The sequence below is a fragment of the Pimephales promelas genome, chromosome 17, assembly GCF_988280905.1.
Source record: "Pimephales promelas chromosome 17, fPimPro1.hap1.1, whole genome shotgun sequence".
Taxonomy (NCBI): domain Eukaryota; kingdom Metazoa; phylum Chordata; class Actinopteri; order Cypriniformes; family Leuciscidae; genus Pimephales; species Pimephales promelas.
Window position 1 is genome coordinate 34,309,176 of NC_142785.1, and position 24,588 is coordinate 34,333,763.

The 24,588-nt window shown below is 48.5% G+C and overlaps 3 protein-coding genes across 5 annotated transcripts; 1 reads left to right on the forward strand and 2 right to left on the reverse strand.

The window, feature by feature from the left end:
* Positions 1 to 10: 10 nt before the first annotated feature.
* Positions 11 to 4,019, reverse strand: acadsb (acyl-CoA dehydrogenase short/branched chain). 2 transcript variants are annotated; one of them, XM_039683337.2, is made up of 11 exons: positions 3,934 to 4,019; positions 2,853 to 2,997; positions 2,654 to 2,754; positions 2,274 to 2,480; positions 2,008 to 2,178; positions 1,530 to 1,655; positions 1,327 to 1,419; positions 1,162 to 1,251; positions 937 to 1,074; positions 730 to 829; positions 11 to 408 (listed from the first exon to the last, which is right to left on the reverse strand). In XM_039683337.2, exons 1-11 carry the CDS (start codon positions 3,961 to 3,963, stop codon positions 332 to 334), a joined length of 1,278 nt encoding a protein of 425 aa, XP_039539271.1. In that variant the 5' UTR covers positions 3,964 to 4,019; the 3' UTR covers positions 11 to 331. The 2 variants fall into 2 exon arrangements, with proteins under 2 accessions (XP_039539271.1, XP_088978589.1); XM_089122463.1 differs by having other exon boundaries at positions 1,162 to 1,419.
* Positions 4,020 to 4,022: 3 nt separating this feature from the next.
* Positions 4,023 to 8,130, reverse strand: pstk (phosphoseryl-tRNA kinase). The gene is made up of 6 exons (XM_039683342.2): positions 7,912 to 8,130; positions 7,278 to 7,569; positions 6,983 to 7,184; positions 5,885 to 5,960; positions 5,630 to 5,723; positions 4,023 to 5,490 (listed from the first exon to the last, which is right to left on the reverse strand). The coding sequence occupies exons 1-6, from the start codon at positions 8,128 to 8,130 to the stop codon at positions 5,303 to 5,305; spliced, it is 1,071 nt and encodes a 356-aa protein (XP_039539276.2). The 3' UTR covers positions 4,023 to 5,302.
* Positions 8,131 to 8,312: 182 nt separating this feature from the next.
* Positions 8,313 to 23,933, forward strand: LOC120487118 (poly(ADP-ribose) glycohydrolase). 2 transcript variants are annotated; one of them, XM_089122461.1, is made up of 17 exons: positions 8,313 to 8,447; positions 8,527 to 8,790; positions 10,495 to 10,639; positions 11,904 to 12,008; positions 12,168 to 12,239; positions 12,719 to 12,790; positions 16,914 to 17,006; positions 17,354 to 17,496; positions 17,787 to 17,866; positions 17,953 to 18,013; positions 18,087 to 18,162; positions 18,248 to 18,395; positions 21,654 to 21,732; positions 21,809 to 21,917; positions 22,425 to 22,530; positions 22,823 to 22,951; positions 23,043 to 23,933. In XM_089122461.1, exons 1-17 carry the CDS (start codon positions 8,392 to 8,394, stop codon positions 23,147 to 23,149), a joined length of 1,845 nt encoding a protein of 614 aa, XP_088978587.1. In that variant the 5' UTR covers positions 8,313 to 8,391; the 3' UTR covers positions 23,150 to 23,933. The 2 variants fall into 2 exon arrangements, with proteins under 2 accessions (XP_088978587.1, XP_088978588.1); XM_089122462.1 differs by lacking the exons at positions 8,313 to 8,447; positions 8,527 to 8,790 and adding exons at positions 9,069 to 9,198; positions 9,277 to 9,344.
* Positions 23,934 to 24,588: the final 655 nt, after the last annotated feature.

Genomic DNA, 24,588 nt, shown 5'->3' on the forward strand with positions numbered 1-24,588 from the left:
AAGCCAAACACAGGTGTGTGTTCATGTTTATTCATCTCAGGATCAGTGACAAACACACAGACACAACCGATGAACAGCTGTCAATCATCAATAAGGCACCAGCTCGATCAATAACTGTAACAGACGTATGAGACAGCTTTATCTTAACGTGATCATCTCAGAAACTCATGGAAAAAACAAAACTACAGAAGCAAGAAATGATGCGTTTCGAGAGAGTGCAGGGGTCAGTACAGACACACACAACAAACTAAACTTTATCAAATAAACTCCATCAGTGTTTTAGTACGTGAAGAGCTGCAGCTTATGTATTCTGGATCTCCGGATGTCCGAGTCAGCCGCCGAACTCCGTGTCGATGATCTTGGCCATGGTGCTCAGCTGGATGTTGGTGGTTCCCTCGTAGATGCTCCCTGCAGGGAAACGGCCGTCAGTGAACAGAACGCAACATGACATCATGACTTTTGCGTAAACACACACTTTCGAGTCAAGTGGTGTGTTATCTCTACGCATTTTGAGCTATCCGCGTGTATCCATGTGTATGTTTACGCCATTAACGTCCGAGTGATTCCGCGTGTCTGTACACGCCATCAAATATCCGCGCGAAAAACGAAGCAAAATGTAGATCTACATCTGGGGAGTGATCTTTTTTTTTCCAAGGATGGTAAGGGAACAGTCATAAATGCCATTAACCCCAGTGACGGGTCTTACAGTCGCGGCGGCGCGGCACTCACCGATCTTACAGTCGCGGTAATACTTCTCGATGGGATAGTCTTTGGTGAACCCCACTCCCCCCATCCACTCGATGCACTTAGAGGTGGTCAGAGCCGCAACCTGAAAACACAAACACACACACACACTAGTGTCAGAGCAGCACAGACTCACACACACACACACACACACAGACACACACACACACACGCACTGACTGACACACTGACCTCTGCACTGAAGTATTTGGCCATGCAGGCCTCTTTGATGAAGGGTCTTCCGGCCTCCTTCAGTCTCGCCGCGTTATACGTCAGCAGTCGAGCGGCTTCCAGCTGTGTGGCCACATGAGCGATCTGATGCTGCAGACCCTGCTCACAACATCACATTACACAGGCGTGTGTGACGGACGAGCCCAACACGCCACACACACTCACACACACACACAGGTGAAGTACCTGGAAGTCAAAGACGCGTTTGCCGAACTGAACCCGCTGCCTGGTGTAGGGAACCGCGTGATCGAAGCAGCCCTGAGCCAGACCCAGCATCTGAAACACAGCAGAGACGTGAGACCGGCCTTCATTCTCTCTCACACACACACACACACACACACACACACACACCTGTGCTGCGATCCCGATCCGGCCCTCATTCAACATCCCAATGGCGTATTTATACCCGTGACCGACTTTCCCCAAAATGTTCTTCTGGTGAATCTGCGGATGAAGCACATCGTCAGTACGCTAACATTTGATGATGCGGTGAGGTGGTGATGATGATGATGATGATGATGATGATGATGATGTAAAATGAAGACAGCCTTCACCTTCATGTTGTCGAATGTGAGAGGGCAGGTGGACGAGGCTCTCAGGCCCAGTTTATTCTCCTTCCTCCCGATGCTGAGCCCGTCTGTGTCTCGGTCCACGAGGAAGCAGGTGATCCCTTTGTAGCCCTGCACACACACATACCTTCTGTTAAATAACATTCAGTTGTGGTTTGATTTTCCCCGAACCCTCCCGTGATCCTGCAGAACACTCGGACACACGCGACACACACGCGTCACACACGCGTCACACACGCGACACACACGACACACACACGCGACACAGCGGATCGTTCTGTGAGACTCGTGTCTTTTTTCAAAGCTTGAGACGGGTCACTATTCACAGCCATAAGACTTACAGCTACGTGTGTGTGTGTGTGAGAGTGTGTGTTAGAGAGAAAGTGTGTGTGTGTGAGTGTGTTAGAGTGTGTGTGTGTGTAAGTGAATGTGTGTGTGCGTGTTAGAGAGTGTGTGTACGCACCGCGGCGGGTTCGGCGTTGGCCATGACCAGAAACACTCCGGCATGTTCCGCGTTACTGATCCACATCTTGGAGCCGTTGATGATGTAATAATCGCTGTGTTTCTCGGCTTTAGTCTTCAGAGAGAAAGCGTCGCTGCCCGACTCCGACTCCGACAGGCAGAAGCTGCCGACCTGAAGAACACACACACACACACACACACACACACCGTCAGTCAGAGAGAGAGAGTGAGTGAGTGTGTGTGTGAGTGTGTGTGTGTGATAGTCACCGTGTCGCTGGCGAGGCGAGGCAGGTATCGCTGCTTCTGCTCCTCAGTGCCCAGGTTCATCAGGAGTGTGTTGATCAGTGTGTTCTGGATGTCACACAGCACCGACACCGACGGGTCGACCTTCGCCAGCTCCTCGATCACCAGAACAGACGAGAAGAAGGAGGAGCCGGTGCCGCCGAACTCAGGTCCGATCTCAATCCCCATCAGCTGAACACACACACACACACACTCCGATCTCAATCCCCATCAGCTGAACACACACACACACACACACACACACTCCGGTCTCAATCCCCATCAGCTGAACACACACACACACACTCCGATCTCAATCCCCATCAGTTAAACGCACACACACACACACACACACACACACTCACTCCCTGCTGGAACAGAGCGCTGATCACGTCTGCATCCATGACTGAATCCTCGTCCATCTTGGAGACAAAAGGAGCGATGCGTTCCTGAGCGAACCTCCTCACTGGGGGAGAACAAACTTCAGTGAGTGTGTGTGTGTGTGTGTGTGTGTGTGTTCAGCTGATGGGGATTGAGATCGGAGTGTGTGTGTGTGTGTCTCACCGGCGTCTCTCATCATGCTCTCCTCCTCCGAGTAGCTCTGTAACGGTGGGAACGATGCTCTCGTGTCCGGAGGAGTTTCCGCGGCCGCGGCTCGTGAACACAGGAGTCTGACAGCGGCGCGCGAGCGGGTCACATGATCACACACCTGCACACACACACACACTTATACACAATCTCTGTACATGGCAGAAACGCTGCCAAGCAAATCATAAAATGTAAAAATAATGATAATACAAATTTAAACCAAAATATTAAAACACATAGGCTATTTGTTTAGCTGTGTGCCATGTGACTATTAAGTATTTTTAATATTTAATTTATTTATTCGAACACTAAACCTGTCAACTGGATGATTTCCAGCTTTAGTCTTTAAAAGAGAATAAAAGATTAAACAGATAAATACAGACACAATTTATAGGCAAAACAATTAAACCGGTAAATGTGACGTTAAATTATTGAAATATTATTTTAATCTCTGGCGTACAGTAAGGGTCCGATCACGTGACCTGTCAGTGGAAGACTGAACACACACTCCTGATTTATCGAGTCAAACACTGTTGTGTACATGAACGTCTTCAGTACAGCGGTGTCGTGTTAGCGGCCCTTTAAAGTGAATAACTAATCGATCAAAACTAACTTTATCTGGACAGTAACTTTATTCTAGATCTGCTGTGAAACCTAAACACTCTCTGTGACTGTAATCTCTGTTATCACTGTAGATGCTGTGGAACATCTGTGCTGGTAAACTGCGCTGTATCTGAAGGTGACTCGACCTGATCTGATCCTGACAGTCGAAACACACGAATCTAACGACAGATCAGACACAGAAACCCATCAGAGGAATCTGAAACAATCACATGCAAACATGCCTTTAGGATACAAACATGTATTGATCTAATCCAGACTGTCAGTCATAAAACATGGTTGTTATGAAATGTTCGGCTATCGCTCCCATTGCAAAAGTCTGATAATTTCATGTAAATATGATGTTATGTCTGCGCTCAGTGTCAGGCGCGTTGTGTGCTGAAGCTTTAACGTCGAGCGTGTTGTTGTTTGTTTGTTGTTGTTTGTTTGTTCTGACCTGTCGCAGCATTCTGAGCCCGGGCGCCATTCTGGCTCTGCGTCACTCTCTAAAGTGTCCGGGGGAAACAAGCAGCGGAACTCACGGAAAACGGAACAAACACCTTTATTTTGCAACTATGACAAACCAGTGCCAGTTTACTAAAATTAATCTATAATAACGTCCGTAAATTAGTTCAATAATCCTGGCGCTACTTATCGTCTGAAATTTATGTATCACAAACTGGAGATTCGTCAGAAGGATCATCGGATACATTTATTAAATAATACGCATTATGATGTAAGAATTGTATACATTTCAGAAATTATACTCGACTTGGGGCTCAATGAATTTATTGCCAATTACATAATTCATCATTCCTTATACCCATCATTTTTTGAAAAAATAAAATGTTAAGATTGAATAATGCATGTTTACAAGTCAAACATTCAAGTGTTTGTGACCGATGCATTGAAAACATTTACAGTATTTAGAAACCCAGATGTCAGAGGTCATAAATGATGGATTTCAGAGTTCCTCAGGTGTGTGTTCCTCCTCAGGTGTGTGTTCCTCCTCAGGTGTGTGTCCCTCCTCAGGTGTGTGTCCCTCCTCAGGTGTGTGTTCCTCCTCAGGTGTGTGTTCCTCCTCAGGTGTGTGTTCCTCCTCAGGTGTGTGTTCCTCCTCAGGTGTGTGTTCCTCGGGTGTGTGTTCCTCCTCAGGTGTGTGTCCCTCAGGTGTGTGTTCCTCAGGTGTGTGTTCCTCCTCAGGTGTGTGTTCCTCCTCAGGTGTGTGTTCCTCCTCAGGTGTGTGCTCCTCAGGTGTGTGTTCCTCCTCAGGTGTGTGCTCCTCAGGTGTGTGTTCCTCAGGTGTGTGTTCCTCCTCAGGTGTGTGTTCCTCCTCAGGTGTGTGTTCCTCCTCAGGTGTGTGTTCCTCCTCAGGTGTGTGTTCCTCCTCAGGTGTGTGTTCTTCAGGTGTGTGTTCCTCGGGTGTGTGTTCCTCCTCAGGTGTGTGTCCCTCAGGTGTGTGTTCCTCCTCAGGTGTGTGTTCCTCCTCTGGTGTGTGTTCCTCCTCAGGTGTGTGTTCCTCAGGTGTGTTCCTCAGGTGTGTTCTTCAGGTGTGTGTTCCTCGGGTGTGTGTTCCTCCTCAGGTGTGTGTCCCTCAGGTGTGTGTTCCTCCTCAGGTGTGTGTTCCTCCTCAAGTGTGTGTTCCTCGGGTGTGTGTTCCTCAGGTGTGTGTTCCTCCTCAGGTGTGTGTTCCTCCTCAGGTGTGTGTTCCTCAGGTGTGTGTTCCTCCTCAGGTGTGTGTTCCTCCTCAGGTGTGTGTTCCTCCTCAGGTGTGTGTTCCTCCTCAGGTGTGTGTTCCTCAGGTGTGTGTTCCTCAGGTGTGTTCCTCAGGTGTGTTCCTCAGGTGTGTTCTTCAGGTGTTCGGACAGAGTCTGGTGTGTGCGCCGCTCGAACGCCAGCAGTTCCTCCTCAGGGTAAAGAGGACGATCCTTCTTCAGATCCTGCAGGAACCGAGTCTTCATCTCGTTCAGCTCTTTAGCGAGAGCCTTCAGCACATCTGGAGACGCCTGCGCTTCTGTGGGACAGCACAACACACACACACACACACACACACTCTGAACACAATCCTGGCACACAGATATAATACACACCCCCCGCGCCGTTGGACTGAGCTAGCCTCAGATTAGCGGAGGTTAGCATGGCTGGTAGCGTACCGCGAGCCGAGGCCACGGCGTGAGACACCAGGCGTCTGCAGGTCCGATCGGCCCGATGGAGAGCGCTGGACGCACAGATGCGCCGGTCCGACTCCTGAAACACAGAGGACAGAGGGTCACCGCTATCCGTGTTCATCTGCTGTAATCGTTACGAAACCGACCCAAACCCCAGCGTGAGAGAGTGTGTGTGTGTGTGAGTGTGTGTGAGAGAGTGTGTGTGTGTGTGTGAGTGAGTGAGTGTGTGTGTGTTCAGACCTTCTGCGGAGACTCGTCCTGGACGGGCCTCAACGGGTTCTCCAGCGCCGACGCCAGCAGGTCCACCAGCTTCTGCCTTCAGGAGAAACGAGTCATCATCATCTGACACACACACACACACACACACACACACACACACACTACATCTGACGATCTGTGGAGTCACCAGGGACGATTCTCGCTCATTCGAAATGATTTCTGGGTGCACATCGTTACTGTAATTAATCTGGAGTCAGAATAACTTCTCTGAGGACGCCCTACAGCGATGCTCTCGGACCCGCGTGTGTGTGTGTGTGTGTGTGTGTGTTTGACCCACAGGTCTCGGTCAGCGATGCTCTCGGACCCGTGTGTGTGTGTGTGTGTGTGTGTGTGTGTGTGTTTGACCCACAGATCTCGGTCTGGGATGCTCTCGGACCCGTGTGTGTGTGTGTGTGTGTGTGTGTGTGTGTGTGTTTGACCCACAGGTCTCGGTCTGGGATGCTCTCGGACCCGTGTGTGTGTGTGTGTGTGTTTGACCCACAGGTCTCGGTCTGGGATGCTCTCGGACCCGTGTGTGTGTGTGTGTGTGTGTGTGTGTGTGTGTGTGTGTTTGACCCACAGGTCTCGGTCAGCGATGCTCTCGGACCCGTGTGTGTGTGTGTGTGTGTGTGTGTGTGTGTGTGTTTGACCCACAGGTCTCGGTCAGCGATGCTCTCGGACCCGTGTGTGTGTGTGTGTGTGTGTGTGTGTGTGTGTTTGACCCACAGATCTCGGTCTGGGATGCTCTCGGACCCGTGTGTGTGTGTGTGTGTGTGTGTGTGTGTGTGTGTTTGACCCACAGGTCTCGGTCTGGGATGCTCTCGGACCCGTGTGTGTGTGTGTGTGTGTTTGACCCACAGGTCTCGGTCTGGGATGCTCTCGGACCCGTGTGTGTGTGTGTGTGTGTGTGTGTGTGTGTGTGTTTGACCCACAGGTCTCGGTCTGGGATGCTCTCGGACCCGTGTGTGTGTGTGTGTGTGTGTGTGTGTGTGTGTGTTTGACCCACAGGTCTCGGTCAGCGATGCTCTCGGACCCGTGTGTGTGTGTGTGTGTGTGTGTGTGTGTGTGTGTTTGACCCACAGATCTCGGTCAGCGATGCTCTCGGACCCGTCCAGCGTGACGCTCTGCTTCTCCCAGCGGTTCCGGCTCTGGTTCGGAGGCTCCATGCGCTCACACACCTGGACCAGCACCTCCTCAGGGACTCGCTGAGATCTCCGCCGGTTCCTCTGGACACACACCTGCAGCGGACAGTGCAGGAACACCTGGCAGAAGCCCACGCCGTCTGTCCAACACACACACACACACACACACACACAGGTCATCAGCACACACACTCTCCAGCAGCCCGCCTCAGACACACACGATCTGCACCTACACTTCCTCGCCAGCTGGTGGATCTGGAACCTCATGCTCTGGTAGTAGAAGTTGTCATCCAGCAGCAGGACGAGCGGCTGTGAGTGTGTGTGTGTGAGAGAGACGCTCTGCTGCTGCAGCATCTGCTGGAAGCGCATCCAGACGCCGGAGAGTGTGTGAGTCTGATCGGAGAGTGTGTGAGTCTGATCGGAGAGTGTGTGATCGGAGAGTGTGTGATCGGAGAGTGTGTGAGTCTGCTGCAGGAATTTCTCCAAACACACCAGAACCGTCTTCCTGTGCTGCTTCCATTCAGTCTAGAACACAAAACAATACAAAAGACACATGAGCCAAACAAAGAGAACAGAAAACTAACTTACAGAAAACACTCACTCACTCACACACACACTCACTGTCACTCTCACTCTCTCTCTCTCTCTCTCTCTCTCACACACAAACAAACACACACACACACACACACACACACACACACACACACACTCACTCACTGTCACTCTCATTCTCTCTCTCTCTCTCTCTCTCTCTCTCTCTCTCTCTCTCTCTCTCTCACACACACACACACTCAGAAGAAGATTTTGACAGCCATCATCACAGCACGACACTGTACGGAGATGAGACATAATAACATGAAACAGAACCTCTTGCCAGTCGCGCGCTGGGATCAGTTCGTCATACGTCACGAGAAGCATCCTCCAGCCGAGCCCGTGCGCGTGACCCCGCAGCTCGTGCGCCAGACGGGATTTCCCCGCCGCCGGTAAACCGCACAGAACGCACAGGCACGCGCGTGCGGTAGACATCGGAGATTTGAGTTGATCACGTGCTACTTCTGACCAGCGCGTCAGAACACATGCGCGCATGTGCGTGCAGAGCCCGCCCACTCACAGAACATCGACCGCTCATTGGTTAGTGGCGCTAAACGTCAATGATAACAGGAAGTCCGATTCGTTCACTTCAGTCTCTGCATGGAATCCATCCATATAAACTTTAAAACTGCGAGTGTGATCTGATTACTGCAGGAAATAGTAACCTAGAGCACGACGGGACCGTTGCTGTGTGTTATACACGTCGTGATACTCTCCAGTGAATTATATCAGAGGTTTCTTTCTCTTTCTCCTCAGATGTCAGACTGCGAGCCGCTGAAGAAGCGCCAGAGGCCGCTGGAGTCTGAACACAAGTACAGCTAAAGAAGAAACAAACTTTAACAGCTGAACTTTCTCTAAATTATCATTTATAATGTGATTTCTTTTAAACAGGCCTGAAGATGCAGAAAACCGAAGAAAAGAAGCCGTTCGTCCTGACAGTTCATCTAAACTCCAGAGGAAGAGACAGATCCCGGGGAAAAGCAGTCAGATCTCTCTGGATCTCTGGCTGCAGAAGAAGCCCAGTGTGACCCGGAAGAGCTCAGCTCACCCTGACCTCTCGAACTCTCCAGAGCGCGACCCCGCGAGGGTCCAGCCCAGACGAGCCGGTTCTGATCCGGAGGCGCGCAGAACCACACACTTCTTCACTAGCAGCAGGTGAATAACGCTCTGTGTTCTCATTGGACAGCAGAGATGCGCTGGTGACGGCGAGCGCCAATCAGAGCGGCGACCGTTACGATACTTAATTAATATTCATGATGAGCGTTTGTAGAAAAAGTTTCTGGAGAGTTTAGTTTTTAATCTTTGCTATTTCTGTGTCCATGGCAACTATTGCATGATTCAGATCCTTGCCAATTAATTCGATACACACCGTAAACATCATGCAGTTTTATGACGAGCAGCTGTTCTGTGAAACGGAAAGTGAAAGTGACTGAGGTTACAGTGGAAGTGAGTGCGACAGTGATGGACGTGGACCCGGAGTCGGACCCCAACTCGGTGCTTGTGCACGTGTGTGTCGCGGTGTTCCTCGTGACGTGTGTGTTCGGGCTCCTGAGGGCCTCCGCGGTCGGTAATCTGTAATCTCGTCTGATCAGTGTGATGATGGTTTCAGGTTTGGTGCTAAAGCTGCTGATGTTGTTGTAGAACCTGACAGAAGTGATGAGGATGATGAGGATCAGATGCAGGATCGGCTCGATCTTCCGCAGATTCGCGTGAGTTTGTGATTAAATGCTCTGTCAGTTTTTGCTAATCCCTGACAGGAAGTACTCCTGTCTGAAAGTGGAAGAGCCAATCACAAACACTCATTTGAGCTCTGAGTCGAGTCGCCTTCACTTATACTGCACTTTAACAATATAGATAAACAATAAAGTTATTGTCCAGATAAAGTTATTTTTGATAGATTCACTTCCGTTGCAAAGATCATTAGTCATTAACTTGGGGGCCGCTATAAACACGACACTTTTAATGTGCTCCAGCTGTTCATTTAAACAACAGTGTTCGGTGCTCGAGAACGCAAACTTTGAAACAAGTTCCAAGGTGCAAGTTTGTTAAAGTGATGGACGCTAAAAACAGCACAATCAAGCCGAAGCTGGTCTCATCTGGCCTCGTCTGGTCTTATCTCGTATTGTCTGGTCTCATCTGGTCTCATCTGGCCTCATCTGGTCTTATCTGGCCTCGTCTGGTCTTATCTAGTCTCATATGGTCTTATGATTATCTGGCCTCGTCTGGTCTTATCTCGTATTGTCTGGTCTCATCTGGTCTTATCTTGTCTTATCTGGTCAATTCTCTGTCAAATCTAGATTTGATCTAGTGTTGTTCACAGGTGTCATTAATGGCATTCCCTGTTGGACTGAATCACTGAAGAACCAACTTTATGTTCTGCAAGATCCTCTTTTTTACTAAACGTCTTTTAATGCAATTAGACAAAGTTTGTATTTAGGAAGCTCTCCTAAAGACCTGCTGTTTCATCAAATATTCCATCAGGTTTAGAATTGTTATCATTGTTATCAACATTTATAACTTTACAACACTCAAGGTGAACCAAAGTGCTTTCCAGAGAAAACACATTTAAAATTTAAAAAAATTAAAAAACTTTATTTTTTCTTAGTTCTTAGTTAAAAAACTAAGAAACTGGAAGCCACTGGAGTGAAGAAAGTCTTGGAGTTGCATGCTCATGTTTACGTGTATTCGTTAGAAGACGGGCTGCATCATATGAAAAATGTACAACAAAATGTGTAAATTTAATTGACTGTATTTGTTATTGTATTTATGTAGATCTTGTGTAGCTTGTAACACACATTAACAGCAGCTTGAGTCTCTGATCATGTGATTGGCTCCTCAACCCTGATTCGCTCTTCGCAGGGCTGCAGCAGGGGCTGATGGGAAGGCGCTCAGCAGTGATGTCATCAGTCAGGATGTTACTCTCGCTGACCTGAGGAGGGCGCCGGCATGCAGTGGCTCCTTACCGCCCCTCAGACCCGCTGACGGGCACACGGTCATGATCCGGGTGAGTTACGGTCATGACCCGGGTGAGTTACGGTCATGATCCGGGTGAGTTACGGTCATGATCCGGGTGAGTTACGGTCATGATCCGGGTGAGTTGCGGTCATGACCCGGGTGAGTTACGGTCATGATCCGGGTGAGTTACGGTCATGACCCGGGTGAGTTACGGTCATGACCCGGGTGAGTTACGGTCATGACCCGGGTGAGTTACGGTCATGACCCGGGTGAGTTACGGTCATGACCCGGGTGAGTTACGGTCATGACCCGGGTGAGTTGCGGTCATGACCCGGGTGAGTTTCGGTCATGATCCGGGTGAGTTACGGTCATGACCCGGGTGAGTTACGGTCATGACCCGGGTGAGTTACGGTCATGACCCGGGTGAGTTACGGTCATGACCCGGGTGAGTTACGGTCATGACCCGGGTGAGTTACGGTCATGATCCGGGTGAGTTACGGTCATGACCCGGGTGAGTTGCGGTCATGACCCGGGTGAGTTACGGTCATGATCCGGGTGAGTTACGGTCATGACCCGGGTGAGTTACGGTCATGACCCGGGTGAGTTACGGTCATGACCCGGGTGAGTTACGGTCATGATCCGGGTGAGTTACGGTCATGACCCGGGTGAGTTACGGTCATGACCCGGGTGAGTTACGGTCATGACCCGGGTGAGTTACGGTCATGATCCGGGTGAGTTACGGTCATGACCCGGGTGAGTTACGGTCATGATCCGGGTGAGTTACGGTCATGATCCGGGTGAGTTACGGTCATGATCCGGGTGAGTTACGGTCATGACCCGGGTGAGTTACGGTCATGATCCGGGTGAGTTACGGTCATGACCCGGGTGAGTTACGGTCATGACCCGGGTGAGTTACGGTCATGATCCGGGTGAGTTACGGTCATGACCCGGGTGAGTTGCGGTCATGACCCGGGTGAGTTGCGGTCATGACCCGGGTGAGTTACGGTCATGATCCGGGTGAGTTACGGTCATGACCCGGGTGAGTTACGGTCATGACCCGGGTGAGTTACGGTCATGATCCGGGTGAGTTACGGTCATGACCCGGGTGAGTTACGGTCATGATCCGGGTGAGTTACGGTCATGACCCGGGTGAGTTACGGTCATGACCCGGGTGAGTTACGGTCATGACCCGGGTGAGTTACGGTCATGACCCGGGTGAGTTACGGTCATGATCAGTCAGACCGGATAAGGAACCGTCAGTGAGGAGTCTGGGAAACTCAGGGTTTGTAACGGTTTCGCCGGTTGTCTTCCAGACGGAGCGTTTGGATCCTGAGGAGGTTCCGGTGCCGTTTCCAGAGACTCGGAGCGACAGCTGGGACGATTCCCACGTCAAACTGCCCTTCTATGTGGACCGAACGGTCAGACACACACACTCACATCCACAAACTGTTCCACACACACTCTCACATACACAATCTGTTCCCTGTGGACCAAACGGTCAGACACACACACACACACACACACACGTTCCTGCAGTGGCTTCATTACTGTGATGTTGTTTGTGTGAATGTTTGCAGACTCTCCAGAGCCGATGGGATTTGATCGCCCGATCCCTGAGCACCCCGTTCACGTCTTCTCTCGATGTGAAGGTGATGTCACTTCCTCCCCTCTGAACTCACACAGATTTGCTTGGTTTTACTCAATGCCTTCTGTGTCAGTGTGTGTGTGTGTGTGTGTGTGAACATCATCAGCTATAAATTAACCTTTACAAATGAACTAAATATGACTCAATGTCCCTAATTTGGAAGAATGATTCATAATTTGGAAGAATGAATCATATTGTTTTATTGAAATTTTAAAGATGCAAAAAGGTTTGGTCAATCAGTATTCATTGAAATTAGGTTTATAGTTAATCAATATTAGTCTGTCTTGACCTCATTAAGATAAGTGCTAATGAATGAAAGGTGTTGTGGTGTCCTGGTTTGTCCAGATGAGGGCAGCAGAGCTCCACCAGTGATGAACACACACACACACACACACTCTCTGCAGGACGTGAAGCTGCTTCTCACACTTAATTCAAGATTTAACCTTTTTCAAATATGTTATATGTCTTTTTCAAACTCTCCAGGACGCCATCCTGAGATATAACCCTGACCGAGCGAAGGGGTGGGACTTCACTGCACTGCACTCGTACTGTACGGTGAGACACGCCTGTAACACACACACACACACACACACACACACACTTCACTGCACTGCACTCATACTGTACGGTGAGACACGACGCCTGTAACACACACACACACACACACACACACACACACACACTTCACTGCACTGCACTCATACTGTACGGTGAGAGACGCCTGTAACACACACACACACACACACACACTTCACTGCACTGCACTCATACTGTACGGTGAGACACGCCTGTAACACACACACACACACACACACACACACACACTTCACTGCACTGCACTCATACTGTACGGTGAGACACGCCTGTAACACACACACACACACACACACACACACACACACACTTCACTGCACTGCACTCATACTGTACGGTGAGACACGACGCCTGTAACACACACACACACACACACACACACACACACACACACTCAGCTGTGTTCAGTCATGTGACTCTCCTGCCTCTGCACCGCTAGTATCAGTGAACGCGAGCGTCCTGTTATTGATTCGGTGTTATTTATGGTACAGGTCGTCATAAAACACTTTGTTTTCCTTTGAATTGTTGCAACCCTTCAGTCAATAGTTTTAATTAATAACGGCGAGAGCGAGCGGAAGAGGGATCGATGCGCGAGGGGCAGGAAGCCGTCGCCGGTGATCGTCACGCGGTTCCTCAATCTCGCTAATCGCTCGCGGCGTCACACACACTGCGCGGGAACGCTACACACACAAGCAGACTTCAGACTGACAGATGGCCTTCATTCTGACACCGCCTGACATATGAAAATATGAATTTCTTTTCTTTAGAAAAGATCAAATGTGATTTTACTGAGTTTATTGGTAATTTCAGCTCAGCCTGGGTGTGTGTTTCCGTCAGTGAGATGATGACATCATCAAAACTCAGGTCGTTATGAATCTTCAGCATTTCACAGTGAAATATAGTCGGTTTATATTCTGGAGATTGCAGTGCAGATATTACTGATCATATTTCTTTGGAAACTGATTATCTCATAACGTATATTTAATGGTGTATTTCCCAACGCTCTGCTTGTAATTGTTGTTTTAATTAATCAGTTTTTGATGGTCATTTTCCACCCTCTCTAGTAATAAATGAAACGATGAGGAACACGAGTGTGTGTTCCTGCTGATCGCTGCACAACGCTAATGAGGTGGTCATATGCTAATGAGGTGGTCATATGCTAATGAGGTGGTCATATGCTAATGAGGTGGTCATATGCTAATGAGCCTGTGATGTCAGTGTTGTGATGATGTCATTTCAGGACTGGGGAGTACAATGAAGTTTATCTCAAATCAAAATATTCTTCATATTTCTCATGACGTATGACAGTTCAAGAGAAGCAGATCTCAGATGTCAAAGGAAAGGTGTGTGTGTGTGTGTATGTGTGTTCCTCCGGCTGCGGACTGACAGTAAAAGAAAGGTGTGTGTGAGTGTGTGTCCACTTCAACAGTTAACGATGTTAGTGGTGGAGATGTTTAATAGAAGCGAGTGTGAAGATGAATGAGACGCGCTTTGATTGACAGGTGCAGTTTGATTGACAGGTGCAGTTTGATTGACAGGTGCAGTTTGGCGGTGTAACTTATTTGATTGACAGAGTCTGATTGTTTGTTTTCTTGCTGATATCTGAATGACACACACACAGCATGTTAATTCCTGTACGACTCGACGTCTCGATGTGAGATTAGGATGAGGGATGTGTGGTCAGATGTTGTAATCGTGCGTGTGTGTGTGTGTGTGTGTGTGTGTGTGTGTGTGTGTTGGTCTGTTCCTGAGTCTCAGCTGGCTCTCGACCGGCTCTGGGTTTATGATGGAAGCGCCACCGTTATTTACGACCTGTTCGGGGTCGTCTGCACGTTTGTCCTGAGCTGAACGGGCTCGTTGGAGTTCTTCGTCTGCATTTGTTCCCGGACGGGTTTTAATCCGATGGGAAAGCTGATGAAATGCGCTGTAGATTGATGCCTCTGACGTGCCATCGTAAACAAGAGCGGAGTAACTATCATCTGTGATAGACTGACACTGTGTGTGTGTGTGTGTCAGTGCTCATGCCATAAACTGCTGATTGGGCCGTGTGTGTGTGTGTGTGTGTGTGTGAGAGCAGAGATGGAGCCGCTGATTTTACGGCCGCCTGGTTCCCGTCGTGTGATGGTTTGGTCGGACAGCTCTGAAGAGCGCCTGCATTTCTTCTGCTCGTTAGTGTCAAACTCTAAAAGCTCTGAAGGTCCGTCTTGATGAAATGAATTTCTGCTTGTCATGGATTGTCTGTAAATTAGAATAAAAATGCAGTAGCTGTGTGTGTGTGTGTGTGTGTGTGTGTGTGTGTGTGTGTGTGTGTGTTTACAGAGCAGGAGAAACCTGCCTCCGAACAGGACATGAAATCATTTTCTGGCTCTTGATTGACCGGCAGTTTGAGTTTCTGTGCTGATCTCCATGTCTCTGGAGGACACACACACACACACACACACACACACACACACAACCTTTATTTATATAGCGCTTTTTACAGCACAGAGTGTTTCAGAGCAGATTTACAGAGAGAACAGGAATATAATTAAAGTTTCTCTCTAGAAGAAAAAAGCGTCACAGTCCAGCTTAACGCCCGTTTCACACATACTCCGTTTGCAGTGCGTATGCGGTGAGTGTTGCGGTGCGTATCCGGTACAGGAGCCGCACGCGCTAAAGTGCTTTCACATATGCTGCGTTTGCAGTGCGTGAGCTGTACCACAAACACTCGCTATTTTTATTTCAAAATCAGAAGTTATGCAGCAATAGCGTGACCAGTGACCAACAGTCCTGTTATCCCAGTCCTGTTTTCACGTCCTTCCTGGCCGTTTTTTATAAAGTGATGTCCTGGTTTTCAAAAAAAAAAAAAAAAAAAACCGCTGGAAAAGATCAGCTTTACAGCTAAATATAGGAGATGAGCAAACAAGGAGGATGAGGAGGAAAAACATGATAAAGAGGAAGGAAACTAGTTTGTTTTTGTACGTTTGTGAGAGGTATTTTTGTTCAATTTGAAGGTATTTCTTTTAGTTAATTCATATTGATATATTTATTTTTCTAACACAGAAGAGACATTATTTTTTAATCATTTTATTTTATTCATTATTTTTTAAACCAACCTGTCATAATAAAACATGTTGAGTATCCTCTGAGAAGCCTATCTGAATTTGTGTCTTAATACAACAATTTTCTATATCCACAGAGGGGGCATAGCCTATTTTAATTGTATTGAAATTAATAAGGCATCTTTGAGTAAACTTCGAGTATCATTTGTTTTCTGGGCCATGTGTCCTGGTTTTTGGTAATCAAAATATGTTCACCATATGCAGTAACTTTTTTTAAAATAAAAGTTTTGCCATGGCTTTGCGATTCTCTTTTACAAACTTGAATGGACGCATGCTCGTTTAAACACGATTTAAACAACGAATGCATACAATTCCATGCATTACTTGTATATTAAGATGTTTTAAAGTAAAAAATATGAAACAATTAAATACCTTTATGGAGAGATTACTACATTTTATTGAATTAAATGCATTTATGGTGAAACTACTACATTTCGAGGTCAATCTGAGTTCATTTTGACGACGAACCGTGCGCTGTCACTTTATTTCTGCGTTTGCAGCACAGCAGAAATAGACTCGGTACGGAAACGATCTCTGCACTGCTGTATACGCACCGCAACTGGAACGGATCGACGGACTGCATCCGCGTGCAGTGTGAAAGCTCTAACCTGTTACATGGGTACGGAAAAAAATACGGACCGCATACGCACTGCAAACGGAGTATGTGTGAAACGGGCGTAAGTCAGTTCAGTGATGCTCCATTGCTGTTGGAAAAAAGTTATTTAGTTAATTTATATATATATATATGTGCTCTGGAGAAAACCGTGATGTCATCGTCCAGCTCAGTTCAGTTCTCATATAATGGAGTCAATCCAGGATAGTAAGTCAAATGTTCCACAATATTACAGAGTAAAGAAACACATGACAGAAACAGGCCTGATCTCCCACAGATGCGCAAGCACACACACAACCCAGTGTTCATCTGCGCCCGGCTGTGAAATCCAATGTCTGATTCTGATTATTGGATGTCCGTGTCTGTCCAGGGTCTGCAGGGGTCAGAAGCAAAGCAGATGTTTGGGAAGCTGCTTCCAGCCATGGCACAGCTGGCACTGAGAGCGCCGAGCCTCTTCACACAGGTACCACAACCTCCATCACACACAAAACACACCACAACCTCCATCACAATCACTCACAAAACACACACAAACACACCACAACCTCCATCTCCATCACTCACAACACACACACAAAACACACCACAACCTCCATCTCAATCACACACAAAACACAAAACACACCACAACCTCCATCACTCACAACACACACCAGAGCCTCCAGAGCGAACACTCCAGCACTCATTGATTAGTTGATCAAGTGTCCACCCACTGATTCTCCACATTGCAGTTGCCTTTGCCAATAGTGAAGAGCATTTTTAGTGTTTGAGAAGGATGTTGTTAATAATATCTGTTGTGTGTGTGTTTAGCCGATCCCGCTGCTGAGCGTTCAGCGATGCGTCTCCGTCACGCTCTCGCAGGAGCAGGTCTCGAGTCTGCTGGCGAACGCCTTCTTCTGCACTTTTCCTCCACGCAACTCTCGCAGCAGCTATCCGGACATCAACTTCAACAGGTGCGCGTCCTCAGATCAGTGTGTGAGAGGATGACGGCTGATACTCGATGGACATGACTGAGACCTCTACTGAAACCTGACTGACTGCGACACAACTGCTTAATAAATAACCAAATGATAATTACATTCAATGAAATGAAATAGTGATGGAAGAGACGTTTGACACGAGTTTAGATTGTTAGCATTTGTGTCTCCAAACGCACCGCACATCAACTGTGGCTGTCGTTGTGGATATGAATATGAAATATTAGACGCAGTCTTCCATCTGATGTGGTGTGTGTGTTTTGTAGGTTGTTTGAAGGGTCGTCCCCGAGCAAACAGCAGAAGCTCAAAACCCTTCTGTGGTACTTCCAGCGGATCACGCAGCAAAGTGAGTTTAGCTTTGAGTGTTCGACGCGCCGCTCGCTCACAGATCGCTGGCTAACTCCGTGTGTGTGTGTGTGTTTTGTTCCCGAGGGCCCACCGGTCTCATAACTTACACCAGACAGTGTCTGCAGCGTCCGCCCTCGTGGGCCAGGTGAGACTCATCTTCACACACTCTGAGCCGTTTCATCTCCCACAAGCCAGTAAATGCTCATGATGTGTTTTAGCTCAGAGAAGCAGTTCAGCAAACTTCACATCTGCTCTGAAGGAACCATAGAGGAGCAGGGCTACGGCATGCTGCAGGTGACACACACACACACACGCTTGACCACACGCCTCACCACACGCATATATATATAGTCTGTGTGTGTGTGTGTGTTTTCTGCAGGTGGACTTTGCCAACAGGTTTGTCGGGGGCGGAGTGACCGGTTCTGGTCTGGTTCAGGAGGAAATCCGTTTCCTGATAAACCCGGAGCTGATCGCTGCTCGCCTCTTCACTGAAGCGCTGGAGGACAACGAGTGTCTGATCATCACAGGTGAACAAACACAGAAGAACACGCTGAGATCCCTGTGGAGTGTAATCAGCACTCGAACCTTCAAACCCGCTGAGACTCAATCAGTCTGTGTGTGTGTGTGTGTGTGTGTGTGTGTGTGATTGCTGTCTGTCCCTGATGGTGACGTTCTCCTAAAACCCTTCATTTCTGAAGTGCTCATGAAGGCCGTTCGTGTCTTCTGACATTAGTGTTCGCAATCATCAGGGTTTTATTTCGATGTCTTTCCCATTTACAGTTGTAAAGGGTTCCTCCTGTTCCGACTGAAGTGGAGCTGTGATGAACGATTCCAGGACAATTTGGCTTATATTTCAAAGTTTTTACTGTGCGTGATCTGACCCGTGTGCGTGAGTAAGCAGCGTCAGTGACCCGTGAGAGCGGCTCTGGTGTGTGTTCTCATGAGACGCGTTCGTCACTGCACTTTCTCTGGATCACTCAGATGGTGTAAGAAAGAAGTTTGCGTTGATGTTCCAGAATGCTGATGTCTACAAAAATCCTTCATTTCTTAAGTGCTCATAAAGGTTGCAGTGTGTGTGTGTGTGTGTGTGTGTGTGTGTCTCAATGTCCTCAGATGGTTCAGTCAGCTACACACACATCAGTGTAACTCATAACTCTTCGTCCGCTGCTCTTCATCACAGTCGCGTCCTGAAGGAGGGAACACTGGAAGGCGGGCGTTTGCACTAATGTAGCGCTGGAATCTTCAGCATAACACACACACACACACACACACACACACACGACAGACCTGTTTCGGCCTCCTCGTCGACTGTAGCAGAAGGACTCGTCGTCCTCTTCCTCTGATCAGTATTCTTACCTCAGCTGTCCGTCATCTCGTCTCCATGGAGTCACCTGTAGGCTCCGCCCTCCAGGCACCGCCCCCCGGTCATCTTGTTTCCATGGAGTCACCTTCAGGCCCCGCCCCCCCAGTCATCTCGTCTCCATGGAGTCACCTTCAGGCCCCGCCCCCCCAGTCATCTCGTCTCCATGGAGTCACCTTCAGGCCCCGCCCCCCTCCCGCCACTTACAGCTCTTAACTTTATTACGGTCCTGCAGAATTAATCACGTCTCTAAGAGCCGACTGGAGTCGCTGGGCTAATGCTAATGCACCGGGCCGCGACATCTCCTCTATTACAGTGTCTCTCTCTCTCTCTCTCCCGCCCTCTATCTCTAAAATCATATTCCCCGCTCGGCTCTCAGACATCGATGGCTAAAATGGATCTTGTAGCTGTAAAGAAATTTGCCAAAGTGGCTTCGGTTAATTGAATTGCGGCTGATTGCGGAGCGTCTGCCCTGTCAGGCTTCAGTGAGAGATGGAGATCAGTGACTCACCGACGCAGAACACACACACACACACACACACACGACAGGAACGTCCCAGTTGCTGATTTGAATCCTTTTAATCGCAGGCCGTCTCTGAATAAAGCTGGTGTTTGAGACAAAGGCCTGACATTAAACCTGAGACCATGATGATGAAGATGACGAAGATGATGATGCTCTCGCGGGACCGATGCTCAGTTTAGCCGATGTTCAGATGACCTTTAATCTGTCAGAGACTCCAGCATCGGTCACTGAAGACGCTTCAGAAACACACAAAGCCCAGACTCCTCTGAAGGTCACATGAGCAGGAATTCTTCCCAGCAGGAATGCGTTTATCTCATTTCCTCTCCAATAAAGACAATGAGCTTATCTGTGGTTCTGCGGTTCGGGTCGATGCCGGGCGGACCCGCCGCCGCTGCTGCCAGGAGTCTGTGATCCGATTAGACTCTCAGCTCCTCGACGTCAGGTGATCGACTGATATTATGCGTTAGGCTATACTGTAGGTATGTGCATCATAATATATTTCCGCGCAGGCGTGTGGTCATTCTAAGGTACAGATACTTGTCTGGCAGCATAATACCGAATTTTTAGTCATTTACATGCCGAATTGGAAAAGCGTCTACAGCCAGCAGTTGTGTTTGATATTCCAGGTCAGAGATTTCTGGAGGCCCCGCTCATTTCTCAAACGCACCTGATTCCGGTCGTCAGCTCATTAGTAGAGACTCCAAGACCTGAAGTGGGTGTGTCAGACCAAGGAGAGATTGAAAACGTGTAGTGTTGGGGCCTCCAGGAACGTGCTCGGGAACCACTGTTATAGGCATTATCAACTGGCCGGAGTTTGGAGATCGTAATAGACGTGAAGGACTATAAGCGTTAAGAGCTCGCTCTAGTACTGGAGATAAACCATTCAGTGCTTTAAAAGTAATCAGCAATATTTTAAAATGTATACAATGTTTAATAGGCAGCCAATGCAGGGTTGACAGAACCGGGCTAATAGGGTCATACTTCCTGGTTCTGGTAAGATCTGGAGCGGCTGCGTTTTGGACCAGCTGGAGTTTGTTTATTAAGTGTGCAGGACAACCACCCAGTAGAGCATTACAGTCATCCAGCCTTGATGACATGAACACATCAACTAACTGTTCCGCATTTGTCATTGAGGACATGTCACAATTTAGAAAAGAGCACACACACACACACACACACACACACACAGGTTCCTAACCGACGACCAAGACTTGGCAGAGCAGCCGTCGAGTGTCAGACAGTATTGTAGGTTATGACGTGAGGAGGTTTTTGGTCCAATCATTAGAAATTCCTTTTTTTTTTTCAGAAATAAGTAGTAGGACATGTTTTATATCAGCTGTGCATTCAATTAAATTTTGTGAATGGGTAAGTTTTGTCGGGTGCGAAGAAATATAAAGCTGAGTATCATCAGCATAAGAGTGAAAGCTTATTCCATGTTTCCTAATGATAGTATCTCCTAATGGCAGCGTGTACAGAGTGAACAGCAGCGGTCCTAGTACTGAGCCTTGTGGGACGCCATACTGAACTCGTGATGGATAAGACATCTCTTCATTTACTGCTACAAACTGATAACGGTCAGATAAGTGCAATGTCAGGCACTTGTAACGTCCCTCCTGGCATGGTGCTGCTATTCTCTTTAGTAATATGGCAAATATTCAAACGTGACAATCTGGGGCTCAGGTCAGGAAGCAGACGGACTGGCTAAACCGACCGTCTGCCAGCGGCGTCTGAGGTCTTCCCCTAGATATCATCACATAGTTTCATGATGACAGACAGGAGACAGGAGAATAACTGGATATAAACAGGAGAATAACTGTCGGTGTTGTCAAGTTCATGTTGCTCTACATTCGCTATAGCCGTTATTCAGCTCAAGTGTGAATATGACTCTGTTGTATTAAACAGGAACAGAGCGGTTCAGCAGATACTCGGGATACTCGCACACCTACCGATGGGACGGTAACCATGACGACCAGACGCCAAGGTGATGCCGATGTGCGACTCGTCTGACTGCGAGTGTGTGTTCTCAGAGACGCTGATGTGTGTGTGTGTGTCCGCAGGGACGAGTGGCAGCGCAGGGTCACGGAGATCGTCGCCATTGACGCCCTGCGTTACAGGAACTTCCTGCAGCAGTTTCTCCCCGACAACATGACCAGAGAACTCAACAAGGTCAATCGCAAGATATCACTCATCATAATCCCGAAATATCCCACATCGTCTGTGCAATAAGAGAGAAAGCCCCTGATCATGTGGCGAGACTCGGTTCGCAGCTGTAAACTGGTCTGGTTTATTCCTGCATTATTAACGATGAGCCGCAGGGTTGCTGTTTCTGTGTTTGATGTGTCTCTTTAATCATCTGCTCTGGAAACTGTAATTGCCGTTTCCTTTCTGACCTAATTAATGATGAATTAATATTTGTATTGTTGTGGACAAACAGAGTAAATAAGCATTAATGATTGATTGATTGCAGATTGTAGAGCTGTTTGCATTGTCCATTAAATTTAAATGGTGAATGAATCTGTTGCAGAGACATTCAATATCACTGATCCAGGGGCAGATCATAAACCAGATCCTCACAGATATGAGTGTGGATACTGAAGGAGACTCAGCTGAGGGTCGGTCCGGCTCAGCGATGGTCCCTCATGATCTCTCTCTCTCTCTTTCTCTGTCCATCAGGCCTTCTGTGGTTTCGCTCGCCCTGGAGTCGAGTCGGAGAATCTGTCGGCCGTTGCGACGGGAAACTGGGGATGTGGAGCGTTTGGAGGAGACACTCGTCTCAAAGGTTCGACTGAAAGCAACAGCTATATGTTTCCATCCTCAACACCGTGTGTAACTCTCGCTTTACTGAAGAGCATCTGCCTCTCCTCTACTGATCCTCATACAGTTTCTCATAAACGGCTCTAACTCACATCTGACATCATCAGATCCGTTCCGAATTCAGATGAAGAGTGTGTGTGGGGATATTTGTTATTGCTATCGGCTGTTGTTCTCAACGTGTGTGTGTATCTGTCTGTGTGTGTGTGTGCATCTGTGTGTGTGTGCATCTGTGTGTGTGTGCATCTGTGTGTGTGTAGCTGTTCTGCAGATGATGGCGGCAGCAGAAGCGGAGCGTGATTTGATGTACTTCACGTTTGGTGACGTTGATCTGCGCCGAGATGTTAGCCGCATCCACACACACTTCACACACCGTCACGCCAGCGTAGGTGAGACACACCTGAGATCACGGCATTATCAGATGCTGGACATCATATTTGTGCAGGTTTTCATCAGTCATTTTCCTCCTCTGTTGTGCAGGATCCGTGTTCAACATGTTGCTGCAATACTATGAGCGTGTGATTAAGGAAACATCAGGAGCAAAACCTCAGGAAACACTTTACAGCTTCCTCTCTGAACACCTCTGACCCCCGACCCCCAGCATCTCTGAACTCTGACCCTAGCAGCTCTGACCTCTGAATGACCCCTGCAGCTCTGACCTCTGAATGACCCCAGTAGCTCTGACTCCTGCAGCTCTGACCTCTAAATGACCCCAGCAGCTCTGACCCCTGACTGACCCCAGTAGATCTGACCCCTGACTGACCCCAGCAGCTCTGAACTCTGACCTTAGTAGCTCTGACCCTGACTGACCCCAGCAGCTCTGACCCCTGAATGACCCCAGCAGCTCTGACCCCTGAATGACCCCAGCAGTTCTGACCTCTAAATGACCCCAGCAGCTCTGACCCCTGAATGACCCCAGCAGCTCTGACGTCTGAATGACCCAGCAGCTCTGACCCCAGCAGCTCTGACCCCTGACTGACCCCAGCAGCTCTGACCCCTGACTGACCCCAGCAGCTCTGAACTCTGACCTTAGTAGCCCTGACCCTGACTGACCCCAGCAGCTCTGACCTCTAAATGACCCCAGCAGCTCTGACCCCTGAATGACCCCAGCAGCTCTGACGTCTGAATGACCCCAGCAGCTCTGACCCCAGCAGCTCTGACCCCTGACTGACCCCAGCAGCTCTGACCCCTGACTGACCCCAGCAGCTCTGACCCCAGACTGACCCGAGTAGATCTGACCCCTGACTGACCCCAGCAGCTCTGACCCCTGACTGACCCCAGCAGCTCTGACCCCTGACTGACCCCAGCAGCTCTGACATGTTTTGTGTACCTCTGACGTCACTGATCCTCAATAAAGCTGTTCTAATAGTGTGTCAGCTGTGTGTTGTGCTTCTGCGTGTGCGGGTCCAGAGATGAAAGCCGCCGGACCCGCTGGGTTTGATCGACTGAGCCGCTCGCTGGCAGAACCCAGGCTTTGTAGCGCACAGATTTCAAACGCGCATCTGCTCTCGGTGTGTGTCCCTGAATGAGTTTGACCTTTGAAGCTCACACAGTCAGTATGAATGTCAAACACGCCAGAAGCTCAACCAGTCTCACAGACGGATTAAACCGTTACCAATTCAGTCCTTCTTGCTCTTACTAAGAGGACTACTCTAAAATAGAAAATCATACGTCTGATAAAACTCAAGATTTAACACTGACATCTCAATCTTTCTACGGCGTATGAATCAGATCTTTTGCAGTAAATCCCACAGTGAAGCTTTGACCCTTGCTAAAGGATCCTGCAGTTTCTCCAGCGGAGCTCCAATCAGCTCCTGTTCACAGAAGAGGATTGACACCAGAAGAGGAGTGACACTGTATTCACAGAAGAGGAGTGACACCAGAAGAGGAGTGACACCAGAAGAGGAGTGATACTGTATTCTCAGAAGAGGAGTGACACCAGAAGAGGAGCGACACCAGAAGAGCAGTGACACAGAAGAGGAGTGATACTGTATTCTCAGAAGAGGAGTGACACCAGAAGAGGAGC

Excerpts from the sequence above, each read along its gene's own strand:
- acadsb (XM_089122463.1), bottom strand. The coding sequence starts at position 3,963 with ATGGCGCCCGGGCTCAGAATGCTGCGACAG. Across the intron at positions 2,179-2,273 it reads CTCGCCTCGCCAGCGACACG|GTCGGCAGCTTCTGCCTGTC; the intron begins GTGACTATCACA and ends TGTGTTCTTCAG. Across the intron at positions 830-936 it reads CCAAATACTTCAGTGCAGAG|GTTGCGGCTCTGACCACCTC; the intron begins GTCAGTGTGTCA and ends TTGTGTTTTCAG.
- pstk (XM_039683342.2), bottom strand. The coding sequence starts at position 8,130 with ATGCGCGCATGTGTTCTGACGCGCTGGTCAGAAGTAGCACGTGATCAA. Across the intron at positions 7,185-7,277 it reads CCACCAGCTGGCGAGGAAGT|ACGGCGTGGGCTTCTGCCAG; the intron begins GTAGGTGCAGAT and ends TGTGTTGGACAG. Across the intron at positions 5,491-5,629 it reads CGCCGTGGCCTCGGCTCGCG|AAGCGCAGGCGTCTCCAGAT; the intron begins GTACGCTACCAG and ends GCTGTCCCACAG.
- LOC120487118 (XM_089122461.1), top strand. The coding sequence starts at position 8,392 with ATGTCAGACTGCGAGCCGCTGAAGAAGCGCCAGAGGCCGCTGGAGTCT. Across the intron at positions 17,497-17,786 it reads CCGGACATCAACTTCAACAG|GTTGTTTGAAGGGTCGTCCC; the intron begins GTGCGCGTCCTC and ends TGTGTTTTGTAG. Across the intron at positions 22,531-22,822 it reads AGGAGACACTCGTCTCAAAG|CTGTTCTGCAGATGATGGCG; the intron begins GTTCGACTGAAA and ends GTGTGTGTGTAG.